At 47.1% G+C, this 24199-nt stretch overlaps 2 protein-coding genes across 2 annotated transcripts; both read right to left on the reverse strand.

The window, feature by feature from the left end:
- Window positions 1-253: 253 nt before the first annotated feature.
- Window positions 254-14997, reverse strand: LOC119165004 (prolyl 3-hydroxylase 3). The gene is made up of 7 exons (XM_075874451.1): window positions 14722-14997; window positions 14166-14293; window positions 13478-13664; window positions 11306-11398; window positions 9944-10094; window positions 4801-4991; window positions 254-1649 (listed from the first exon to the last, which is right to left on the reverse strand). The coding sequence occupies exons 1-7, from the start codon at window positions 14995-14997 to the stop codon at window positions 1425-1427; spliced, it is 1251 nt and encodes a 416-aa protein (XP_075730566.1). The 3' UTR covers window positions 254-1424.
- A 3235-nt stretch (window positions 14998-18232) lies between these two features.
- Window positions 18233-24039, reverse strand: LOC119163767 (cytochrome b-c1 complex subunit 6, mitochondrial). Its single transcript, XM_037415834.2, has 2 exons — window positions 23712-24039; window positions 18233-18326 (listed from the first exon to the last, which is right to left on the reverse strand). Exon 1 carries the CDS (start codon window positions 23960-23962, stop codon window positions 23714-23716), a length of 249 nt encoding a protein of 82 aa, XP_037271731.2. The 5' UTR covers window positions 23963-24039; the 3' UTR covers window positions 18233-18326; window positions 23712-23713.
- Between the last annotated feature and the right edge of the window lie 160 nt (window positions 24040-24199).

The raw sequence follows: 24199 nt of genomic DNA on the forward strand, positions 1-24199 counted from the left end.
AGTTTCTCCGTCCCAAATGCTATTGATGTATTTGAGGAGCGTGGCGTAGGCTGCGTCGGGAAGATTGGCCAACAGTTTGACCGTAACCTGGTCACGCCCTGGTGCAGTGCCACGCTTCATCTTGCGTAAGGCCGCCTGGAGGTCGTGGAGCTGGAACGGGGTGTCCAACTGCGTGTTCTTTTTGCCTGCGTAGGAGTATGCGGCCGTCCGGGGGTCCTTGGTGGTGCACAGGTATCGGTCCCTGAGCGTGTTTGCCAGCTGTGTTGTCGTTCCTGTAAAGTTGTGCATGACCTTATGTAAGTGACGTTGAGTTTCCGTGCGTGTTTGTGTTGGATCGATGAGAGCGCGAAACAGGCGCCACGTGTTGCGACCAGACATCTGGCGTGCAGCCGTGTTGCACCTGTCCACCCAGTTAGTGTCGGCTAGCTGAGCAGCATATTCCGCAGCTTGCTCCGTGAGTTCTAGGATGCGTTTCTTGAGGCGTCTGTTATGTTTCTGTTTTTTCCATCGTTTGGTGAGGCTGCGGCGGGCCTGCCAAAGATGGAGGAGGTGGTTGTCTACGTCCGTTTGAGTTTCCGTGAGCTGTATCAGCTGTTCGTGTTGTTTCAGTGTAGACGTCAGTGATTTAGACCAGGTGTCGTATCCCGACTGGAGAGGGTCTACAATAGGTAGAGTGGTGCGGAAAGTTGTCCAGTCTGGGATACGAGCTTGTGTAAGTGGGCGTTTTAAGGGACACATGTACACAGTTGTGTTTAATACACAATGATCACTACCGAGAGTGTCCTGTGTGTTCAGCCAGTCGGCATGGCGTATGTTGCGTGTAATTGTGAGGTCCGGGCAAGTATCTCGTTGAACAGAGTTGCCTACACGTGTTGGGCTGGCGGGATCAGTGTGGAGGGTGAGTCCAAGTGTAGAAAGAAGTTCCGCAAGCTTCCTTCCACGCGTGTCCTCTCGTGGGTAACCCCATAACCTGCTTGGGGCATTGAAGTCGCCGACGATCAGGAGGGGGTCTCGTCCTGCCACCTGCATAGCTTGTGTGAAAGTTTCGCTGAACGTGACGTTCTTAAGCTTTGGGGGACAGTAAATGTTTAAAATATGAACAGGTGGGTCAGATCGCCTTATAGGCAGCACCGACACCATTGTGTATGGGAAAGGCGGTGTTGTGGGGAGTGTGACTTTCTGGGCGGTATATTGCTTGTGAACAAGTATACATGTCTCCAGGTTGTGTTGAAATGTAGTGTAATTTGTGAGTTTGACGTCCGAGCCGGGTTCCTGAAGGGCAACCACGGCAACAAGGAACTCAAAGGTCTCAAGATAGAGGCGGAAATGAGCCCGCTTCTTGTGGTTCTTGAGACCTCTGCAGTTCCACTGTGTTAGTAACAACGGCTGAGTTGCTCGTTGAGGCGGTAGCCGGCTACTTCTAGTCAGCCCGACTTGTAGGCATCACTATATTGGCCTACGTTGGGCGAGTATCCGTCGTCGAATCCCAGCATCTTCCGACACTCCGACAGATCCGGATCTTCTACGTCTCGCTGGTACGTCATCCACGTAAGTAGAGCGCAGCGGCGCCCCCTGAAGACGGGCAGCACACCGTGAGGGTTGCGGCTGTTCAGGGCTACTATGCGGCCGCACTTCGGGGGTATGACAGCCTGGAATGGCGAGGAGGAAAAAAATGAAGGCATCTGAAGGCATGAAATGAAGGCATCTCATGGGGTGATACAGAGCATCGCGGTTGTGCAGCGTGAGCAGTCGGCCTATTTTTTTAAACGCGAAGCATTTCTTACCGAACTTCGGCGACTTTGAGCGTATCTATCTATCTATCTATCTATCTATCTATCTATCTATCTATCTATCTATCTATCTATCTATCTATCTATCTATCTATCTATCTATCTATCTATCTATCTATCTATTTCGCCGCTTACGACTTTTAGCTCTCCTGGCCGTATCTATAATGGTATCAAAACCAAATTTGGTATGGCATAGCATGAGTATATGAAGAACATATTTGACTAGTCATAACATGAAAATCGTGACATGTATGTCATGAATGTCATGATTTACACTTTATGGTCTTGCAGCTCTTGCGGTGGTTTCGTAAACATGGCATGTTGCAAAACTGGTATTATATGGCCTGATTGCATGGTGAACACAAGCGACAGACCCTGAAATGAAAATCATGACAAGGGTGTCGTGTAACAATATGACTACATGCCACGCTCATGATGCGCTCGCTGCCGTTTTGCTAGCGTCACATATACCAAATTCGGTATTACAGTGCGTGAATGGATGACGAAGGTATGTGACAGGTGCAAACATGATAATCATGAGATGCGTGTCCTGTAACAACATGACTACATGCCACGCTCATGATGTGCTCACGGCCGTTTCGCTATCTTCACATATGCCAAATTTGGTATTACGTGACACCAATCAATGACGAAGGTATGTGACTGGTGCAAACATGATGATCATGACATGCGTGTCATGTGAGAACATGACTACATGCCACGGTCAAGGCGCCAATGCATTTCGACGTGACGTGGTGCACGTGCTCACCAGCGTTCATTTCGTCGCGTCACGCCGGCGTTGCCACGCCAGGCACCAGTCCTGCCATATACTCGCAGGTGCGAGCAGCGCTGCGTTTCTTTGACGCATGCGCGTTTCAGCGCGTCCGGCGTCGCTCTTTCACGAAAAGAGGAAGACGCAGTGTTTTCTGGGTAACGCATCGGCGCGAGATGCAGCATGTCACATTTCGCGCCGGTTACCGTCGGGCCACGCCGACGGACGCTGGTCGCGCCTGGCCTCATACTGTAGAGTGCTCACGTTTTGCTAACGTAGCGTCGCTGTGCCCAGCGAGAGAGCGCGTCAACGCTACATTGGAGTATATTGAGCCCTTCATGATGCGCTCGCGGCCGTTTTGCTAGCTCTACATACAGCAAATTTGGTGTTACTTGACGTCAATCGATGACGAAATATATGACTGGTGCAAACATGATAATCCTGATACGCGTTGGTAGCGAAACTTTATTGCGGTCCTGCAAGGCGCGCGTCATCGCGCAGCGGGCGACTCCCACGTCGGGACCGTTAGGCCAAGCCCATCGGCCGCTCCGCGCGCCTGCTCGTGTGTCACGTAAGAACATGACAACATGCCACGCTCATAGCGTGCTCGCGGCCGTTTCGCTAGCTCCACATATACTAAATTTGGTATCCCGTGACGTGAATAGATTACGAAGGTAAATGACGCATCTAAACATGATAATCATGACACGGAACTCATGTACGTCATCATTTACCTCCACCTCGTAACATTCTGCTGATATTAAAGGGACATATCAACATTTCCCATTCGTGCTTCGCATATCATCGATTCCCACTGTACATGGGATCTGCCAATTTTTTTTATAAAAAAAACTCGCTAGCAGACGCTCTCAGCGTTGGTGCACATGCTGCGAGGCAGGAGAGGGAGTGTGTAGGAGAGGAGAAAGAGGGGAGGGGACGCCAATGCGCAATGGGGGAGCGAGTGCAAGCAGGTGGTAGCAGAGATGTGGGGAGAGTAAAGAACAGCTGTTGGAGAGTGGGAAGAGGAAGAGTCGCGCGTGAGTAGTGTGAGCGCGGACAAATAACGCGCGACACACAACCGAGCAAGAGATTCTCCGCATCTAAAAGCATCATTTCCAGGTGCCGCTTACTCCATCAATGGCAACTGTTAACGCGCGTTTCTATACCACTGTACATATTTTTTGCTTTGGAGCGTTGAGTTGGGTGTGTTGGAACATAACGATTAATTGAGAAATCAAATTAGAAGAAAGAGAATGACACGTTACATTCAGCCATACACGCCACGAGCACATGAACAGACAATTAGGCTTGGGAAAACAAAGGACGTTCATTGATGTGTTTACCTGTACTTTATTGTGACGCAAGATTAAATTAATTGAAATGGATGAAATGTCGTGCTTTCTGTCGGTAGGATTGGTGGGATAGTATGCACTCCAACCTCATTATAAAAAAGTCACATCTGCCACAAAAAATACGTTCGTTATATCCAAAAAGTCGTTGTAAACGTGTATCACTAACGGTGTATCCGTGGCAAGACTATTGGTCGACTTCGCTATAACCAATAATTCGTTATATGCATGTTCATTATATGAGATTTGAGTATACAAGTGTAAGGGCGCTTCATGGTACTAAAGAAACAAACAGGATTAAAGGTACGAGTGCTTAACTATAAATTTAAGTAACGGCGCTGAAGTACGTTTAGGAGACATGCGCAACGATGAGCATTCCGAGTTGCAAAGAAGAAAAAAAACGCTTCACTGTTCTAATTGAACACCGCGAGACAATATATGGCACAATTTTATTGCTAAAAGCGGCTTCTAACTCGTGCCAGGGACGTCCCTCGTATTATTTTTATCACGATCAGCGGTTAGGGAACCTCTCTTTAGGATACGACACAAATGGGTTTGGATCGAGCATCGCAAACAAGAGTGAAGTCGAGAGTACGTCAGAAGCACATCTGGTCTTGACCATGCCGGAATAAGGAATCTGGACGCTTCTTCGGTAGGTTTCCACATCACTGCTTTTCAGTACGTAAGCAGGAAAGCATGTCGACACGCCGATTAAAAAGTCGCAAACTGCTTCACGGCCTTGAAGAGAGTTCGCAGTTCCTAATGAAGGATAACCAGACTATTTAACGAATACGGGAATACGGTTGTTCTGGACTGCATTTACTGCAGATCACGTCTTAACGCATAGTGGACAACGCCACGCGTCTACCTGTGCTCAATGTGTACTCACGCGAATACTGGTTCGAGGAGTCATCGCCAGCACCATCTCGCCTCCATGGACGTCGGCGTTCAAGTAGACGGCCGCGCTGAATTCCCGGGCGACAAGGTCTTTTCGAATCGCCGGGCAGCTGCCGTTCTGCTGGAACTGGCAGTTGTCCGAATGAATGACGTGACTCATGTCCGTTCTATTCGTGGTGGAACCTGCGTGGAGTCACAACCGTGGAAAAAACATCGAATGCTAATGGCGATTCAAGAAGAAATAACAGAAAAAAAAACAAAACTTACGAATGCCATCGCAACAAATTGCAATGTTATACGAAGCGAGGCTTGCATCTATCTCTTCCGGACGCGATCTTCCGCAACTCTACAAAAAGCTGGTGTAAGAGAATACGGCCGCTCCAGGGACACTTTTCGCACGCTCTTTGCTTTGAGAGTGCAGCACATAGAAGGGTATACGAGCCGCCCGCTTATGGCTGGTGAGATAGCTAGATAGCACGCACACCCATAAAATCAAAATTCGCACTTTCTGCTTAAGCAGCACCCTCCTCGCGTCTTTTCACGCTCGTTAAACTCGGCCGGGGCATTTCCTTTCTGCTCGAGCATTCGAAGGCCGGTCCAAGAGGCGAAGGGATCTCGCCGCATGCATCTCAAAGCGACCGAGATGGGCCGGCTCGTTTGATCTCCGCTTCACCTTGCGAGCTATTGCCCTCAGGGTACAACGAACGTCATGCTGGGAGATCCTATCAGTTCTGACGTTATAGGGGACATAACGGCGACGGCGCAAAAGCGTCGCGACTGTCTCTGTAATAGCAATAAAACAGTCAAAGCTTGTGCATGGTTGTAGAGGTGGCGGTAATTTTTGCAATTACGCTGCTGTTCGGATGATATTTACTAGCATCCTCTTTAACAAATATCCGGGGTTATACGTCCGAAAACCTGGATACGAGAGGCGCCATTGTGTAGAGCTCCGAAAATTTCGACCTTCTAGCGTTCTTTGACGTGCTCTGACATCGCACAGTGCACGGGCCTCTACGATTTCGCCTTCAGCGAAATGAGACCGCGACGGCTGAGATCTAAACCGCGACCCAGCAGCTGAGCACCCCAGCCACTGACCCACCGAGGCGGACATTTCACACCCTTTGCAGGGTTCGCGACCACCGCTTAGTATAGTCTACCACAGGAGCATCACACTCTCCTCAGCTGGTGGGCCGCAGTCGAGAAATTCAGTCTCGCTAGGGTCGGTACAGTCAAGAAAGGTAAGAAAACAAGGGGGCGAGAAAGGGGGCTTAGTTTATACCAAATTTCTGCGAACGTTGTTATTCGAAAAGAGGCCTTTCCCTTATTACATATACTGGTAATTTATGAAAGCTATTTGAATGCCGCATTCGTATGTAGTAAACTTTGGACGCCGATACCGTGATGTACTTCTTGTCAACACGTTGTGACCGTATGGTGTGCCTCACGATAAGATCAGACGTGTCTCTGCAGCTTACTCGAGCACAGAGTTATTAATCGCAACAGGAGCGAAAATTATGCGAGAACCACTTCGAAAAGATATCAAACTCCATGCACATAACTGCTGAAGTTCTATAAATAAGATTCCAAAAACGCTGGCCTACGCCTGGCAATGCTTAGCGGCGCCGAAAGAAGAAGCATCCACATTAACTATTAGTGCGGAGGCGATCCTAATGGTCGATCGCAGGTGTTCACTGGTCATCCGCGACAGGAGAGCTGACTTGTTAACCTTCAGCAAGAAGAACAGGTGTTCGCAAAAGTAGGTACTTCCAAACGTGAAACTCGCGGACAGCTTTGGTTGGCAATGCAGCGATGTCAACACTATTAACCCAGTCATAGGCTCCCGTATCCTACCGCCAACCAATACAGTCCGACAATTGTGTTCTTATTTTCAACCTGAGATGTGAAAAATACCGCCTTCGTTTTTTTTTATGACACCCTTTGCCACAGGGCGCAGCTCACATTAGTAAGATGTTCGTACTTGTTTTAATTTATTCATTGTAAGTTATTTGTGAGAGTCATTTTTAAATGAAAAGAAAAGTGAGCCCCCTAACTGTCTCTCAGGGGGAGTACACCTCAACAGTAGCTCCCGAGGGGTGGGTGTAAAGAAGGGATTAAAAGGATAGGTTTAAAAGGTAAAGATATAAAGAGGAAGGAGAGAGCGAGGCGCAGGGACAGTGAACGACAGGAAACGACGGAAGTAAAGAGGAGATAGGAAAGATGGACACGGTCGCAGGAGTCTGAGGACGGGGCGCCACTCGGCGAGAGGTCTTGCCGGCGTCAGGAGATGGCGTAGGGCGAGCCCAGTCGACCAGAGCTGCGCTGTCGTCGGAGATCGCGGGGGCACAAGCGGTCGGCACGAAATCCAGAGAGCGAGTTGTCAGTTCGAGTTTCCGAACGCGTGAGAAAAGCCTAGTCTTCTTCGCGTATCTCGAGCTGCAAGCGGCGCACGTCGATATGAAACGCTGGTCGCGCACAGCCATCATTGTCCACGGCAGTACGGAAAGCATGACATACCTGACTACATCGCGCAGTAACAAGTGCGGAAAATTGGCACCTCTAGCTTTCCCTTCATTGCCAGCAAAAGTTGTCCTCGAGTATAGACGCACTACGCTTGGAGCAGCAAATTACGTATACAACAGCAGAAAGTAAGCCGTAGAACAGAAAAAAGACAATGGCGAATAAAGCACGTATTCGCGCGAAAGGAACAGAAAAGAGCAGATAGACACAGGAAGAGAACACAAAGTGAGAGAAAAGAGCGTATGAACACAAGATAAAATACAAAGCAAAACACATGTAAATCGATGCTTCGCTGTATACCTACAGCTTTCACTTGGAGTGCAACCGGCTTTGATTCTTTATTCTTCGGGGGAACTTTTGTTGAATTTAACGTTGATTTGATTATTGACATGTGGGGTTTAACATCTCAAAACCACCATATGATTATGAGAGGCACCTCAGTGGAGAGCTCCAGAAATTTCGACCAACTGGGATTCTTTGACATGCACCCAATTCTGAGCACACGGGCCTACAACATTTCCGCCTCCATCGGAAATGCAGCTGCCGCAGCTGGGATTCGATCCCGCGACCTGAGGGTTGAATGTAACGTTACCTACGCGTGTAGGCTGTTTTGTTTTACCCCTGTTATCCCCGATTTTTCTTTTCACCAAGCCATTAAACGCATATTGCTTATATCTACCACGCGTCGGGTGTATAATACAGTCATCGACATTGAAGTCCGGTAACCACGAGCTTGTGCCCACCTCGTACGTGAACATCCTGTCAATTCTTTTACAATCGCAGCCCCAAGTTTTCTAGAAAGTGAACTTTGTTCGGTAGTAAATCTTGTTCAAATAAATTCACTGTCTAATGTAAGCCGTCGCGTTAAATGTGCGTTTATCGAGGACGAACGAATGATTACGGAAGGCTCCGAAAAGCGCAAGGGAGGTTATGTTGTACTTCACAAGAAACCAAAAACTCCTTTCTTCGTGCACCTCCATAATACTTTACCTACATCATCACGACGGACTTCTTTACATAAAAGGTGTTTTCTTGTCGTTCAATTCACGATATTTGCCAGATGCCTTGGTTTATTCATAGATTACAAGCATTGGTTGGTTGGAGTGATGAAAACTTGCGACAACACTGAGAACGTAGAGACAATTAAGACTTCAAGAGCGACATCACTAAGAACGTAGAGACTATTAAGACTTTTTGATCTCGTCGCTAAGACTAAGTACTTTCAGTTCTCCCATAGTAGAGTACCGAGTACTCTAAATCATTAACCACTTTTTTTTAAACACACGTCTTCAAGTGTGAGGCCCACAGGACGGCTTAATGCTCTCTTATAGTTGAGTACCTACAACTCTAAATCGTTAAACACTTTTACTAAACACATGCACCCCTGTGGCCGTATTTCAACACTGGCTCGACTTTTGGCTGCTATATAGCTCGTAGTACAAGAGAGAGGCTCTCCACAGTTTGCATACATAGTACTCTAAATGATCAAGCCTTTTTTTCTAAATACAATTTTACAGTGTCCATATAGTTCCTTGAAAATAACAGCATAATCAATATGTTTATGTAATTTGGAAGATGTTTAGATGTTTCATCCCAAGTGATAAGTGAAATGGTGGCAAGTAGCACACATAGCAAAGAGCGAGAAATAGAAAATTCAGCGCAGCAAAATGGAAACTGTGGCGTTGCAATTACGCACCTCGCGATTTGCGTGAGCTTGACTGGTTCAGAAGATGCGGGGCATTGCCTATGTGTCTGACGTTAGCACAAAGCGGAGCCGTTCTAAATTACCATCGCCCCAACTGCGGCAAAAGGGAGACGGCACAACACGCTATGTTCTAGTTCTCCGTGGCGAAAAGCGTCTGGCACATGGCGCGACGCCTCTTTGGCTTTCGCACATCCGGCACGAAAACATAAGCAGGGACTGTTCACACGGCTTGTATTTACCGTGACTTTTTTACGTACTGTGGTCGCGACGCTGTTTAGTGGAAGCGCACCGCAAACCTCATAAAGGCGCCTACCCGTCAATCCAGAGCATGTGTTTGATTGTGTAGAATTACCTCGATGAAGAGCTGGAAACACCGGGAAGAGGTTTTTCTTCGACGATGGCACACACGTCTCTCTAATGTAAGGAAGGGAGAGCTGCAGTTCCCAGTTGTTGCGTACTAACGAAGCTCCCACTATAGCACTCGTGCATGCGTGATAACCTCCGAAATGTGACAAATTCGGTACAGTTTATTGTTTCTTTAAATTCTGTACAGTTGAATAACCACAGGTGAATTGGTGTTTTAGTGTTCATTTGCAAAATGTAACTACTGTTTTTACTTCCCATTGTTTCGTTTGCTTATGTACAGGTTACATGTACAATAAATTTTCCTTTTTTCCTAGACACGATAGTACGTGGTTATCGATTTTCCCAAAGTTCGTGGGCTCTGTGGGCTATAGGGTATCTGTACTTCAACAGTTGACAGTATCTACCGAAGTTTAGAGGAACGTCTTTAAGGATGCCTAGTTCTCCCCATAATTCTCACACAGCGGCACCTACTCACACATCTGAGCTGCCAGTTTATATGCTTATGCCATGTTGGGTACTGTTACGGGCAACTTCTCTATGCACTTACGTTCGGTGGCATTTCTGCAGGCCAGATGAACGAAATGCGCGTGGAGCCTTTGTTTCAATCGGAAGTAAGCTTCCACGTAGAGACGAGACCTATCCGCAGTCAGCAGCACGAGCTTGGCGGCCGAGACATCGATGGTCGACTCCTTGAGTTGCTGTGAAGATGAGTGAACACACGGCGACGCACTCAAATTATCAGATCAACTTGAGCTGCAGAGAGAGACAGCGGGGAAGTTCGGTTATGACGCCATGTTTTGCTACGGATGTGCGCCTGGCCTTCGGTATACGACACAGCTAGGAGAGGCGCACGGGGCTGAAATTATGCAACAAGCTGGGGAATACAAAAATCGATGACTCCTTGAAAACCGGGCACCGACGTTTTAAATGCGAATGCATTTCTTAGTGGGGCTATGTCAGGCATCCAGCGTTGTCCGCGCGCGGGCAGGAGTTCCCTCTCCGCTCTCAGTCCCATAAAACTGCGGGCATGCGCGTTTATCTTCGCCCATCGCAACCGGAGCATGTGGTGCAAGAGAGTGTAGGAGAGGATGGCTAGATGCAGTGCTTCCCCACTCCTTGTCTCACCATTCGCTCTCTTTTCTCCCTGCGCCTCACTCTCCCGTCCGCTCACACATTTCTCTCAACCGTTCGCTGGCTGGGTGCCTTTAATGAACATCCGGAAATGTGTGCTCGAGACGACGCTGTAAAACCCCAACACCAAGCCGACAACGCTGGCACCCTAGTGACCCTACTCTCCCGTCCGCTCACTCCTCAATCTCGAGGGTTCGCTGGCTGGGCGCCCCTCAAGGCGATGGCACAAGTCGGTGAAGGCGAATGTCTGCCGGCAACGGTACCCTCTCTTGGCGCAAGAAATGGATTCACCTTTCCTCACCTTTCCTTCGGGGAGGTGGGGGATTTTTTTTTTCGCTGGTGCTAACATTTGCCGCTGCAACATTGTATACTTTCTCAGATAGATAGATAGATAGATAGATAGATAGATAGATAGATAGATAGATAGATAGATAGATAGATAGATAGATAGATAGATAGATAGATAGATAGATAGATAGATAGATAGATAGATAGATAGATAGATAGATAGATAGATAGATAGATAGATAGATAGATAGACAGACAGACAGACAGACAGACAGACAGACAGACAGACAGACAGACAGACAGACAGACAGACAGACAGACAGACAGACAGATAGATAGATAGATAGATAGATAGATAGATAGATAGATAGATAGATAGATAGATAGATAGATAGATAGATAGATAGATAGATAGATAGATAGATAGATAGAGATAAAATTATGTATCTGTGCGATTAGAATCATAATTGTCTAATTAATGGGCGATTACCTGCTTCAGATTCTTTAACGTGACGCCGCTAAAGTCTTCATACTTCGTATTCGGAAAGCGCTTGCCGTACCCGCTTCCGCTAATGGCGGTCTCCTGCGAGTTGTGTGGGCGAGTTGTTGAGTTCTTCTTGCAACATTTCACCTTCACACTGTTTCCACAGAGAGCAAGCATTTAAGCATACGAGCAACCAAGCAAACAAGAAAAGTAACGACGAACCGATTAACGTATGTACCGGCGAAACATAATTTATCGTGACACATCTCATTTTACTTTGCATATAACGCATACCCTAGCCATGGCATGCCGTCCAAGCTTTTGGCTAGGCGCCTCCTAACGAGGTCGAAGAGAGAGAGGGGGGAGGGGAGGATTATCGCCCTCTGCGCTGTACCTTTACTGGGGCAAGACACAAGGATTTGAGCGCGTAGTGCTCATACCTATTGCATAGCAGTGCGACTCGTTAGGAAAGCGCGAACGGGGCCGTGGATTGTTTGCCCGCAACCAATGCCAAATATAACTCCTTTATACATGTGCTTACTGACAAAAAATACCCTCTTTACAGTACTTTAGAGCTTCGAAATGTACGAATGCTTCATTTTCCGCCTTACTCTATAGCCACCTAAGGAGGGTGCAACATCTGCCCCATGCCGTGACTTAGCAGAAAAGCCAGGCGCTGTGACCCCCCCCCCCCCCCATTAGGCAACCCTGCACACGCATTTGTCCCTAACCACGGAGGAAGGAAAAAAACTTAGGCTCTGACGTCACTCGAGAAGCCGTGGTGAAGCCGGAAGTCGGCCATATTGACTGGGCGAATTCTCCTCCCTTGTTTACATCCGAATGTGAAGCAGAAGGCGCGACTCTCTCTCCGGCTCGGAAAGCACGTGGGCCGCGCAGCGCGTGTGTCGTGACGATCAGAAACTAATGGAACGGCGCTCAACACTCTGAGCCAGCGCGACACCTTCGGCGAAATCATTTCGTCTGAGTATTACCAGCGAGTAACAGCTCCCCTATACAACGAAGCAAGTACAAGAGAACACGCGCTAGATGCACTGACAACGGCGAGTGTGCTCACGTCATTAATTCACGCACTGTACAGACATTACGATCGGTCGTGCGCCTTCTTATACAGTTGCATTCCGACACAAGGCCAACGCAGCGTCCGGCCACTGTGTCCGTGTTCCGCGTGAATCACCGGCGTCAGCATTCTGCGACCGTGGTGACTTTGAGCACGCTGCAAGTGACACTTGAACGCGGTTGCTGTTACGTTGAGATTACAATGCTGGTGGTGGGTATAACAAGCGGAGCAGGAAAGCTGTTTCATTACACACATACAAGTTGTTACTGTACACATACTGAACACCAAACTACGTATGTGCACATGGTCCTCATTCCGTCTTGCTGGGCACAACAGCTTCGTCCGTTGCCACAAACAGGAGCACTGCCCAACCTTCCCTGACCAACAAGGCGTTCGTCGTCGTTCCGCTTCTTCATGGTGCCCAACGCAATTTCGCGGAACACTTCAAATACTTCATCCGCGTCATCCGCCGCACGACACATAGATATGCGCTCGTTCTACGCACTGTTCAGGCCCCGTGGTGGACGAAAGGTTTTGTAAACGTTGCTTAAGAGTACAACAACTGCCAGGAGAACACCGCGTAACCAATAACGCCGCGCAGAGCACGAATATTGTCTGCCACGGCTCAGCACGAGACCTGCGGAGGCACACATGCCGCCGCGGCCGCTCACTGCTAGACCAGCTACACTGCGCAACACGTAACCATAGCAACGCCGCCATTGTGCCCAGTGAAAATTGCCACCATGATGTCATTTCCTCCAAACTTTTCACGTAGCGCGCCGGCTGGGCATGCCCTCTCCTATCTTTCCTTCCTCCATGTCCTGACGCGTGCATTAGTGCGTGGCAGAAGCGTGCAATCGCGCCAGGCATCAATACACGTGAATCGTACAATTCCTACCGATACGGCACTAATTAATCGTTGCGCGCATCTGAATATGCCTTCTTCCACAGTAAAAGGGACGCCGCAGGTAGCGCGTAGATGCCTCTTTTCTGTAATATTTAAATAATATTGGACACATTTCTTGAAACACCCTGTACGTCCATACACGCAATACCACGCTGTATAGTTGCGCATATAGAAGTTGTGTTTGCATCCTCACGCTGAGCTTCAGCAAGGTTGCACACTCTTCTTGCGTAAGGAAGCCGTCGGCCACGAGCCTCTGGGGCCCGTTGAGGCAATCTTCGTCCCTGACAAGTCTCACACCAGCGTCCAGGAACGTACCGTCGCAGTGCGGAAGTTGGTCCTGCACGAAGTGGCGCGGAGAGATTGCTTTCACAATCTTCCACCTATCGTTGATTGCTTATATTAAAAGTGTGTAGAGCGCCATATCGGTACCTAAAGCACGCGCACGTTAATACGCGCATTTCTATAGGCTGGGTCAACGTTCAGCAGACGATGCAGCAATGATAAACGGTACATGGCTGATATGGTTTACTATCGCAAAAGCTGGAAGCATAAGCGCGCGATTTTAAGCGTGCTTCTTTCATCTCCTTCATTTTAAAAAAAGGAGGGGGAGGAGACACGGATTTTGCTCGTGCACGAGTTGGGTGAAAATGGTGCTTCAAAAGTTTGCACAGGCATAAAAGCAAATGATTGTGGATCAATCTCGGTGGTTAATTTGCCAATAACTTGTGTTCAAGCACAATATGGCGAGGTATAGGTTATAAACAAGAGAAACGGCACCCAGGTAATTATCGCTGCCGGGGTTTTAGGCCCCAAAACCGCGACCCATGTATGTAGTGGAAATATATGGAAGTTAGGACCACCCAGATTTCTTTAACACGCACCTAAATCTAAGTATATTGCTGCGGCCGAAATTTGGGCCACCGGACGGGATCCGAGCCCGCGTCCATCGGTAACCAGTCGAGCTCTCAAACACGTGTGTCGCATGTGGCCCTCGTACATGGCTGGTGACCTGCGCCTTAAGAACGAATAAAATTTATGCGACATAGTCAAAAGGTAATCGCATTATTGACTCGCCTGTGGCGATCCATAACGCTTTCTTCGGATAAGCTATGGAAAGGCGGAACTTGTCTCAAGCAATTATTTTTTTCGTGATGTACCTCGCGCCATCACTCTGTGTTGAAACATAACCACGGCACAAAATCTCCGTATTTTACAATGGGTCTCCGCATTTTGGATCATTCTGGAGATCTCGACACTAATCCCTTCCACAAATAGCCCATATATTAGATATGGCAAACACGCTTTCTTTTAAATGGCAGTTCTGGGCACATAGTCCTGCGTACGGGGGTGGGGACGGGGGGGGGTCACATGGTGCAGTGGTTCATATGGTGCGCACATGAACCACTGCAGCTCTCGCGCGCATTTACGTACACTTGCCTTGGGACACGTCGGTTGACCGCGGGACGAGTTCTCAGAATCGGCGTCGTGAATGTCCGAGGTCGAGAAAGACGTGTTGTCGGCTTCTGATCGTGCAGCTGAGCAGGCGCCCTCCAACTGCCGGTCCCGTCGTTCCATTCCTCGCCGCAAGCAGAACTTGTCCTCTCGACCCTTAGTGCTGCAGACCGGGTCACGCACTAACTTACGTTGCGCTGACAGTCGCACAGCTTCGAGGCGCGTTAGTCCCGGAACCTGGGGCGCGTCTTCGATACCCATGAAGGAAAGCAGAGCTGTGATTATTGCGTAGCACAGGGAGGATATCGGAATCGTGAGCATGCTGCTTCGCACGAGCACTTCTTCTTCTTAGCCTCTGGCTCGTGCAAATATGACCACTCCCCCTCATGGGTATGAGTCTGTTTCCCCTGTGGGCGACGAAACAAAAAGAACAAAGCATGGCCAGCTGAACGCCGCCATAACTGAAGATGGGGAGAACTGGACAAACGGGCCACTGTTAGGAAAATTTCATCGACTGATTAAGTGAACGATCTATTTTAAATGATGACCTGGGGCATTCATGTTTGTGTGTGGGGGGGGGGGGGGGGGAGAGTTTAATAAGTACAGGAGTATTGGATCTATCTACTTTCTTTTCACTGCTTTGCGCAAGATGGCAGCAGGGGCAGTGGATTTCCAAGTGTAAGCAAGAAGATAATCTGGTCCGGGGCAGTTTCTCTCTCCATTTACCTAAATTTAATCTTGCGCTGTCTAACGATTTTAGCAATTCAAAGTACCCTGTAATTTCTAGTCTGAATGTTGGTAAGTGAATGTTTCGTCACCGTTGCTCGTGCAGTCCCCGGGTCCCTTCAAATTGTTTGAATTTTCGCCTCGCTTGCAGTGAAAACGAGTCAAATTTCAATTTGAATATAAACGTCTAATGAACGCTCAACGACGCCCGAACGCTACTGGCTAGCAGGAGGCTGAGGCCGCAGTACGCCGAGGCAGTGTTGGAGCTGCTTGCAGATTACTTTTGAGCACCAGTGTAAGAAACCTATGAAACTTATCTTACACCAGCTGTGCAGACTATATCAGGCGTCGAACTTTTGCGCGAGAACGCTTGTGAAACTCGCACTGTCAGTGAGATTCGCCGTGCAACAAACAATACAAAAAGTACCACTTTCCTGAGATTGTATCTGATAATATGTGGCGTTACAGAGAGTGCATGGAGCAACACTATAAAGAGAAATTAGAGCGATAGCTCCGGAAAGGCGCCCGTCTAGGATTCAAACATCGTATCAGATATACCTCTAGGCCTCACTCGTTACTCTTTTAAAGCAAATGCCTGCAGCCGTTTTGCCCAAACAGCAGTAAATAGAGTTGCTCTGTGTTACCAATCATGTTGATGTCTGATGACAGTGTTATTGACATCTATGTTGGTAACTGCTATTGCAATGATTTCTTTCACTCTTTTCAACGAGCGCGCTCAATCATAAACATTATCACGAGAAAGAAAAAACACCGCCATGCTAGGCTACACACAGAAGTACGAAGGCCGATGTCGCAATTTGGGCGGAGATATTTTGTTGTTTGTTTTGTTTTTCTTTGGGCAGGTGGGTGGAGGGGGTCATGCTTATATAGGGCCCCTCAAAGATGTTGCGGCGGCGCCCAGGGAGCAGTAAAAGGTCTGTATGCAGTCTACGAGTTAGAACAGCCTTCACACAGTCGTCTACCAATAACAGGAAATGTGCTGCTTCTAGTGAAAACAACACAATTAACAGTTCAGGCCACTACACTTGCACTCGTTACATTCACCCACTCATGCCACTAGTCACCATTTCAAGCAAATATTTACCTAATCAGTCAATGAAACTTTGTGAGCAGTGGCTCCGTTCGGCCATCCTTTCCCTTTCTACAACAGTGGCAGCGTTCGGTAGATTTTGTCTGTACTGGCCAGCAGAAAAGAAGAAAAACCCCTCGAAAGCTTTTGATGCCGTTAGTAGTTACGTTCATGAAACAAAGTGAATGCGACTTTAAATTGCTACTTGAAAAAGTGTTATAGGAGCCGACTTTCGCTTTCAAATATAGAAAATTTTTGGTATATTGGAGTCAAATTTCAATTTGATAAACAACAAAAAATGTTTTTTGCTATTTAATTTCAATTTAAGATAATGACTATGGTGTCTGATCTGAATGGGTAAAAAAATTATTTCACTTTTTCCCTATTACGTATGTTTTCTTTCTTTTCATTATCAATGCTTTATACTTAAAATGTCTAACAAATTCATAAAAATCACAATCAACTCTTGTCCAATCCCCCTGAGCGGGTACAAGCCATGTTAGAGGTGAAAACAAGTTCGCACCAGGGATGAGTGAGCCCAGGCCGGCTATGGTGTTGTTGACTGAGTGAGTGGTTTTAGATCAGTCTGTTTTTTGAGTGTCTACTTGATTATCTGCTTTCTAATTTACTCCGATCCACCTGGTCGGTGCAGTGATGAATTATCTCTGGATTCATTTTTCCGCAGTGATGTCAGCAGCATTTCCGAGCCACTGTTGTGAACAAATAAAGGTTTCAACAGGGTCACGAACGCCTAGGCTGTCCAGAACGAACCGAAAGCCATATCAAACTATTTCTGGACCATCAGTGACGTGCACCAATTTGTACGAAAGGTAAGGTAAAAAGTGTAGGTCACCGGACCATACCTGTGTGCAGGATCTGCTTTAAAATGTCTCTCGATTACACCAACCCCAGTGAATGCTTTTGTTGCACATCACCTTGCTTGTACTCAAGGCCTCGTATGAGGCATCGACTACAAAATCCAGCCAAGACTGTAGACAGGCTTTCTGGAGCAGGAGTCTTCATTTCTGTTTACCGTTGTAATCGCCTGGCAAAGAAAGAGAGGACCCCAACCAAATCTGTCATTGCGACAATTATAGGGAAACATGCCAGTCTGAAATAAAAGTATGGCTTCTTAACTTTTTGGTGGAGCCGCTCTTTCCCCAACCAATTAAATGTAAAAACTGTTCGAGATTTGGGCTCAGTGCGGGAGGGCACAAATCAAACCTTCATTGCCACACCTGCAGAGAAAGCCATTCATCAAGTGAATGCTCCGCAACATCATAAAAGCGCTGTCCTTGTGGAGGCAGTCACTCCACAAACTACTCTGACTGCTCTATTCGTGCCCAAGAAGTGCGAGCTCTGAAAATTATGCACTGCCACCACTGTTTGCGCTGGGAAGCTGTCGATATGGTTAAGGATGGGCACTATTCTGGTGTAGCAGCACCTTCAATTTCACTCTATGTTCCATTCTCTTGATGTCCAACATTTGCTCCTAGCACAGTGATGAGATGGGAAATTCTTGAACATGCAGTGTTGTTGGAGCCAAAGTTTCAACAACCAGCCTTGTCTTTTCCATGGGATCAAGTGCCTACCTTATTGCATGTAGGTGTATGCTTCGTACCCTCTCCTCTAACATAAACAGAAAAGAGGAAGAGGGCAAGTGCGAATGCACTCAGCAGCTGAAGGGTGTAACCTGTTTATTCCATCTTCACATCTTTCGAGCTCAGCAGCACTATGTATTGCCTTCGGTTGACCAGCATCTTGTAACGATTGCCTGTGAAAGAAAAAAAAAAGCACATGTTAATAGCGTGCAACATCACTGTCCTTTTTTTGAGGCTACCAACAGAGAGCCTATATTAGCACCTATGTAAAGATGAGTTAACTACTTGTGGTGCAGTCGACTAAAGGGCAATTTCAGCGCCAACATGAAAACAAGTTGATAAGGCTGGTGCAGACAGCTAGGAGGGGGGGGGGGGAGGGGTTTACAATGGTATAACAGCCCACAACCAGACTAGAACAAAAGAAAATCGCAGTGCAGAAAGGGCATAAAGTGCACAGGATAGGTTTAGTAAAAAATGTGTCAAGTCTTCAGAAAAGGATCTTAAAAGGAGATGCTACTCGAAGACATTTTTTTTTTATTATTCACCCTAGAGCAATGAAACGTGAGCTGTTTATGGAACATTTTATGCTGGTTTCAAATATATAGTTAGTTTTCTTGCAAGTTACACACTTTAAGCTCTGGAACATGACAAAGTGAAAACCTTAACCCTTTTGCCCCCCTCTTTTTATCCCTAAACATCTGTAATTTTCTATTATTCATAGCTCATAATGCTTCAAATAAAGTGTAGAGTGCAAATGAATAATTAGGAAGCACATACAAAATATGTAATATGCGTGAAAAATAAATAGACTTAAAAAGTCCATATTTCACCTACCCTAGTAAAGGTATACATATAATTTTTTATTATACAATAAAATATTGAAATTTAAACTAGATAACTGCATTTGTCATACTTTGGAAAAAAATTTGGGCAAAATTTCATGCAGATCCGAGCACTAGAAGTGACCAAAATAGGAGGGGCACATTAGAAAAAATGGCAAAATTTGTGTTTTGAGAAAAATGAGTTTTAAAGTTAAAATTGAGTTTTTATTTATGAAGGATATCATTAAATCAGAAGAAATTTGCACACCAAACAGAACAATCCTTCTTGTAGTTGCCACTGCAACTAAAATATGCCAGCACCACGAGTTTGTCCCTCTCAGCTTTTCCGAGTCGACTCCTCACAGACATTTCGCTCACAGACAGGGCCATGAAATGCTTGCCAAACTTCCGCTTCATCTGGCAGAGCCTTGTGCCAACTGCAAGCTTGGAAGAAGTTTGACATGACTGCGAAATCCAAACTAAGTCAAGTGTCATGTCATTTTGCAGCCATGCTTATGCCACATACCGTCGTACATAATGGCAATGTCGTCCCTGCTAAGTTCTCTCACTGCGAGCTCTTTTGAGCTTTTAAGATTGGCGCTGACGTCATCTATTGCCGCATCACAAACTTTCCAGCTGACGGGTGTGAATGACTTTTGATGCATTGGCTTTTGCAAGCCAACAAATGCCGCAAATCGGACCAGCTGCTCATAGCCTATTCCTACAGAGCGCGCCGCACAACGGCTTTCACTTGAGAGCAATGCCTTTTTTCATTCATAACAGAGATAATTACACGAGAAAAGCATTGTTCAGCTGCGCTGCTCGACAAGACATGGACCCCGCAAATAGGTTTCTCAGCACATACAGGGGTGCAGCGGCCAATGGCGGTCCCCGATTCGTAACATGTGATAAGCCAGTCGCGGCGCTCGAAAAACACGCAGAAAGTGCTTCTTTTTATTATTTCTTGTGCTGCATCGGCGAGAGAAACTGTTGCCATTTGAAGAGTGAGGCTTGACTCTTCGACTCATGCGATCAATAATGGCGAGCGGCGGCGCATTATTGGCGGCAAGGTGCTCGAAGACTGCACACTTTCGACCTTTAGTAGGCACCTTGTGCTCTTCAGATGCAATTTTAAAGCATTTCCGGCCAAGTCCCGCCCTGTATCATTTTTTTCATAACAATAGAGGTACTAATTTTAAACAGGCGAAAATAATAAATCGGTAATTTTGAAAAAAAACTCGCGTTTTTCGACCCGCGTCTCCCCTTAACTAAGCTCCACTACAATATTTCATTACCACAAGAAATCTTAAGGCGTAAAACTGTAGGGAGCATTTTACCAGACGTGTTCTTAAATCAGATTGTTATTGAAAAAATTGAGGAGCCACTTCGCTCTAAGGTGCCGTGTGCTGCTTAGCACACGACGTCGAGGTGGCACAGAGTTTCAAACCATTCCCTATCGCACAATGAGACAGTATATCCGATACATCTGTCCATAAAGCTGAGGATTTAGACGTAGACTCACTTAAGCATCCCGTTAGTGTAGCATGCATTTCTTTGCAACAACATGTGTTTTGTTTTCGTGAACGAACTTAGAAGCCGCTTGAGTAGCATGTGCCTTCTTACTACCCTGGCACTTGTGGAGTATCCAGCAGGCCACCAGGCCATATTGGAATCCACCAATAATCTTCCTCAGCATTTGCTGCCACAATGCCCCCTTCTTTATTGTCAACAGACGCATGGCCATTAATGAGGTTTGTCTAACTGCAGTGGCTCAGGTATTTTTGCCTGTGGACGATGAATATGCCCCAGCAATTTCGTGTTTTACTTTTAAAAAATAATTGGAGTAGAAAGCAACGGCATGATTTGGCCTCATGTGCATCGCTTTCTGACTCACCAGCCTAGCTTCTTTTCTCGATGCATACTTCAACTGTGCCATAAAGAAACAAACGGCTGCGTGTTTCAAACTATGGGTGCTTGTCTTTTTTTTCTTAACCTTTGTGCCACCTTGCTCGTTTCCGCAAAACTCATTTGCAATACTTGTGTCCGTGTACTTCGTGTTGTCGATAAATTCACTCTCGTGCTGTCAATGGCTAGCTTCCTGGTTAGCTCAATTGGTAGAGCGACTATCTCGGAAAGGCGGTGGTCCCAGGTATGAGTCCCGGACTAGCACGAATTTTTCGATAACTAAGAAACTTCTTTCCAAGATGGATTTCCTCATTGCTTCGCACTACTAACAGACAGTTGTCTTATTTCCCTTTCTTAACCCTTTGACTACGTTGCGAGTTTCTGCAGTACTCATTTGCAATCCTAGAATTCCCTACTGCAAGTACAGTCTTTAGGTGCTAACAAGGCTGTAATTCTTCTTAATAATAACCAGCAAAGAACCCACTATATGCGTCTGTAAGGCAATGCACAAACCTATGCGGTTACTCATTCTGTTCATGTCTTTTCAGCTGATTATGATGATTAAATATTCTCCAGCGATTTCTAATGGGTGAGCCTTTACAGCACCTACCCGTTGCACAATTTACATGTCTGGATGCCTGGCAAGATTCTGCGCTTCTGCCACGTAATGTTGCATGCTTTAAGGAGACTCCTTCCACAATATGAAACTGATATACTGCTTTTTTTCTGCAGGAAATTCAAGCAATAGCATAGCTGTGTGATTGAACATCTGCACGCCACATGGATGGCATGCGTTCTATTCTTGCTATTTTTATTTTATTATTTATTTTATTTGCACCTATCTCGATTTCACTGTCACGGACAACTCGACAGGGGTGTACCAACTCGACAAGGGTTATGGTAATTTTCACATCGACTTCTGTGTCCAGTGAAATCCTGGCAGCAAAAGTAGCCTTGTGCGAGTACGGTCGGACTATGTAGGCTCACGCACGTTTTTTCTATCACGTCCGGGCGTGTTCTGCAACCGCGCCAGCTGTAAATTGCGCCTCTCTAACATGGCGAGCAACTCTCTACGTTAGAACACATCCTCTCGGCTGCCCTGCCAATTCCCAGGGACAGCCCACCATCAAAACATGGGAGCAACAGCGGGGCTCTCCTTGTGTCACGGAATTTTAATGCAGAGCTTCGCTGTGTGAATGGCACTGCACGTTTGGTCATGCATGTGTTAGGCGAGGGTTCTGTGGTGGCCCATGGTCCTTTATGGATCCAAATTCACTCATACAATAAGGCTTTACCGTCCTCCCATGACGAAGATGCACAAGTTGCTCGTAAGAAAGCTACTGAGCTATAAAGTAGTCCATTATGAAATTTCGATTTCTGCCGTCTAGACACTTGTCACAGTCCTCTCAGGGCCATGTTCTGGTCGCTACCACTGAAAGAGCCCGATTTCGTGAGTGATCAAGCAAGAATTATACAATAATTGCCAGGCTCTTGCAAAGAGACAGCTTTGATTCGATTGTAAGTGGTCAGGTCAGTAACGTGCCGTTCCCGCTGCGTATTTCCATGATAAAAATTCAGGCGGAAAAGAACTGGCAGTTTCCTTTTGCACTGGCTGTCTGCGACCATGCATACCTGCCAACCTAGGAACTTCTAAAATTGGAATAATCGCCATGTATCGCCAAGTTCTACCCCCCCCCCCCCCCCTCAATACCTATGTTGAGTTTGAAATAAAACGCCAGGCCTGCACGGAAGGCGCAGCACAGTCACAAAAGCGGTCTTTCAGAGCTTTTTTCTAACACTCATCGAGTAACTGCTGCAAGCACACTTGCTTGATACCCACTACGGGATTAATAACAACATTTTTCGGATAGTAAGGTGGCCTTCGCTATGCTATTTTTCATCATTCTTCGGAGAAGCTGGTATCAGCTGAACACTTACAAAGAATTTTGTGCCAATTGTTCATGCAGTGACCGACGACGATGAGGAATTATGGCCGAAGTGGGTATGCGCCACAGTTAATAGGTGCACAAGAACAAGCTTTTCTAATGGGTTGGAGCACTGGACGACCCACTCGTTAATCTATTCGCATTGTGGATGTGGTTACGGACACCGGCAGCGGCGGACAACTGCGCGTGGCCCAAGTTATAATCTCATAACAGCTTTCGCTGAAAAACAAGCTTCGCAATGAATGCATTAGTAAAAATGACATGTTGACGCCTTCCTCACAATGCCCTAGCTTTGGACCCAGGCTTTCCGAGGGCAAATGCAGGACGTCTTGTAACGAAACATCAGGTGTTCCTCACCACAATTATTTTTGAAAAGCCTGCATGGACTTAACACTACACTTCAATGACCTGTAAACCATGACGGGCCAGGTGCGAAACCGTCCGATTGAGTGCATGCGTGGGCAGTTTATCGGTGGCCGAACACTCCACCTTCCCCTTGCTGACCTCTTCGTGCTTACACCTATGCTCCCGTGTACGAGCCGGTAAAATTCTTGTGCATTTAAGGATAGCAATTCACGACGTATCCGGTATCCATGCTGATAGAGTGCTCGTGATTCAACCCACTGGTACCGCGCTCAACACAGGCATAAGCGTGTACGGAGTTCCCCTTCAGGGGGGGGGGGGGGGCGAAGGGTTCATGGCAGCGCCCTCTCTCTTCATCATGTGAATGTATGGGGCTGACTGCGACCCCCTCTCTATAATGCGAATGTATGGGACTGGCTTGGCGCCCCCCCCCCCCATCCCCCCTTTCTCTCGCCCCCACCGCACGCCTGTACTCACTGGCCATTCTCTCTCACGGAACCACACCATGGGGTCAGGTACAAACCTTCACTTGAGGTGTTTGAAGATGTCCTTGGAGGCGCAGTGGTCGACGCAGTGTAAGAAGTCGAACAGCTCCTCCGTGCAAGTCTCGAGGGTCTGAGAGCGGCTGTTGACGCGGTCGTTGCATTCCTGCAGCTTCTCCCCGAAGCCGGCGCACTTGGCCTCGGCCCGGCACTTTTCCCGAAGGGTGTCCAGGGGGTCGACCAGCTCTTCTTCCTCGTCGGCAGCCTTCACGACGGGCTTTACTTTATCCATGCTGACCACACCGCGGCAGACACGAGGAAGGTGACCCACACAACCGCGGTGAAGAGACCGGGAAAAGGAAACCCACGAGACCGATCCGAGTCACATGACTACAAATCGCAACTTAAAAAAATTATTACACTTTTGTTTCAGCATAATAACAGTTTTCAGTATATTTGCAAAGATTGTGCAATGAGTAGAGATTGGGTGATGTTTTTTTTAATTACTACGTACTTTTGGCAATAGGCA

The sequence above is a fragment of the Rhipicephalus microplus genome, chromosome 9 (genome assembly GCF_043290135.1).
Source record: "Rhipicephalus microplus isolate Deutch F79 chromosome 9, USDA_Rmic, whole genome shotgun sequence".
Taxonomy (NCBI): Eukaryota; Metazoa; Arthropoda; class Arachnida; order Ixodida; family Ixodidae; genus Rhipicephalus; species Rhipicephalus microplus.

What these genes read in the sequence shown, in the direction of transcription:
- LOC119165004 (XM_075874451.1), bottom strand. Translation starts at nt 14,997, where the DNA reads ATGGGTATCGAAGACGCGCCCCAGGTTCCGGGACTAACGCGCCTCGAA. An exon ending in AGCAATATACTTAGATTTAG is followed by an intron (nt 13,665 to 14,165) that starts GTGCGTGTTAAA and finishes AATCAACGATAG; the next exon opens with GTGGAAGATTGTGAAAGCAA. An exon ending in CGTTAAAGAATCTGAAGCAG is followed by an intron (nt 10,095 to 11,305) that starts GTAATCGCCCAT and finishes TCATCTTCACAG; the next exon opens with CAACTCAAGGAGTCGACCAT.
- LOC119163767 (XM_037415834.2), bottom strand. Translation starts at nt 23,962, where the DNA reads ATGGATAAAGTAAAGCCCGTCGTGAAGGCTGCCGACGAGGAAGAAGAG.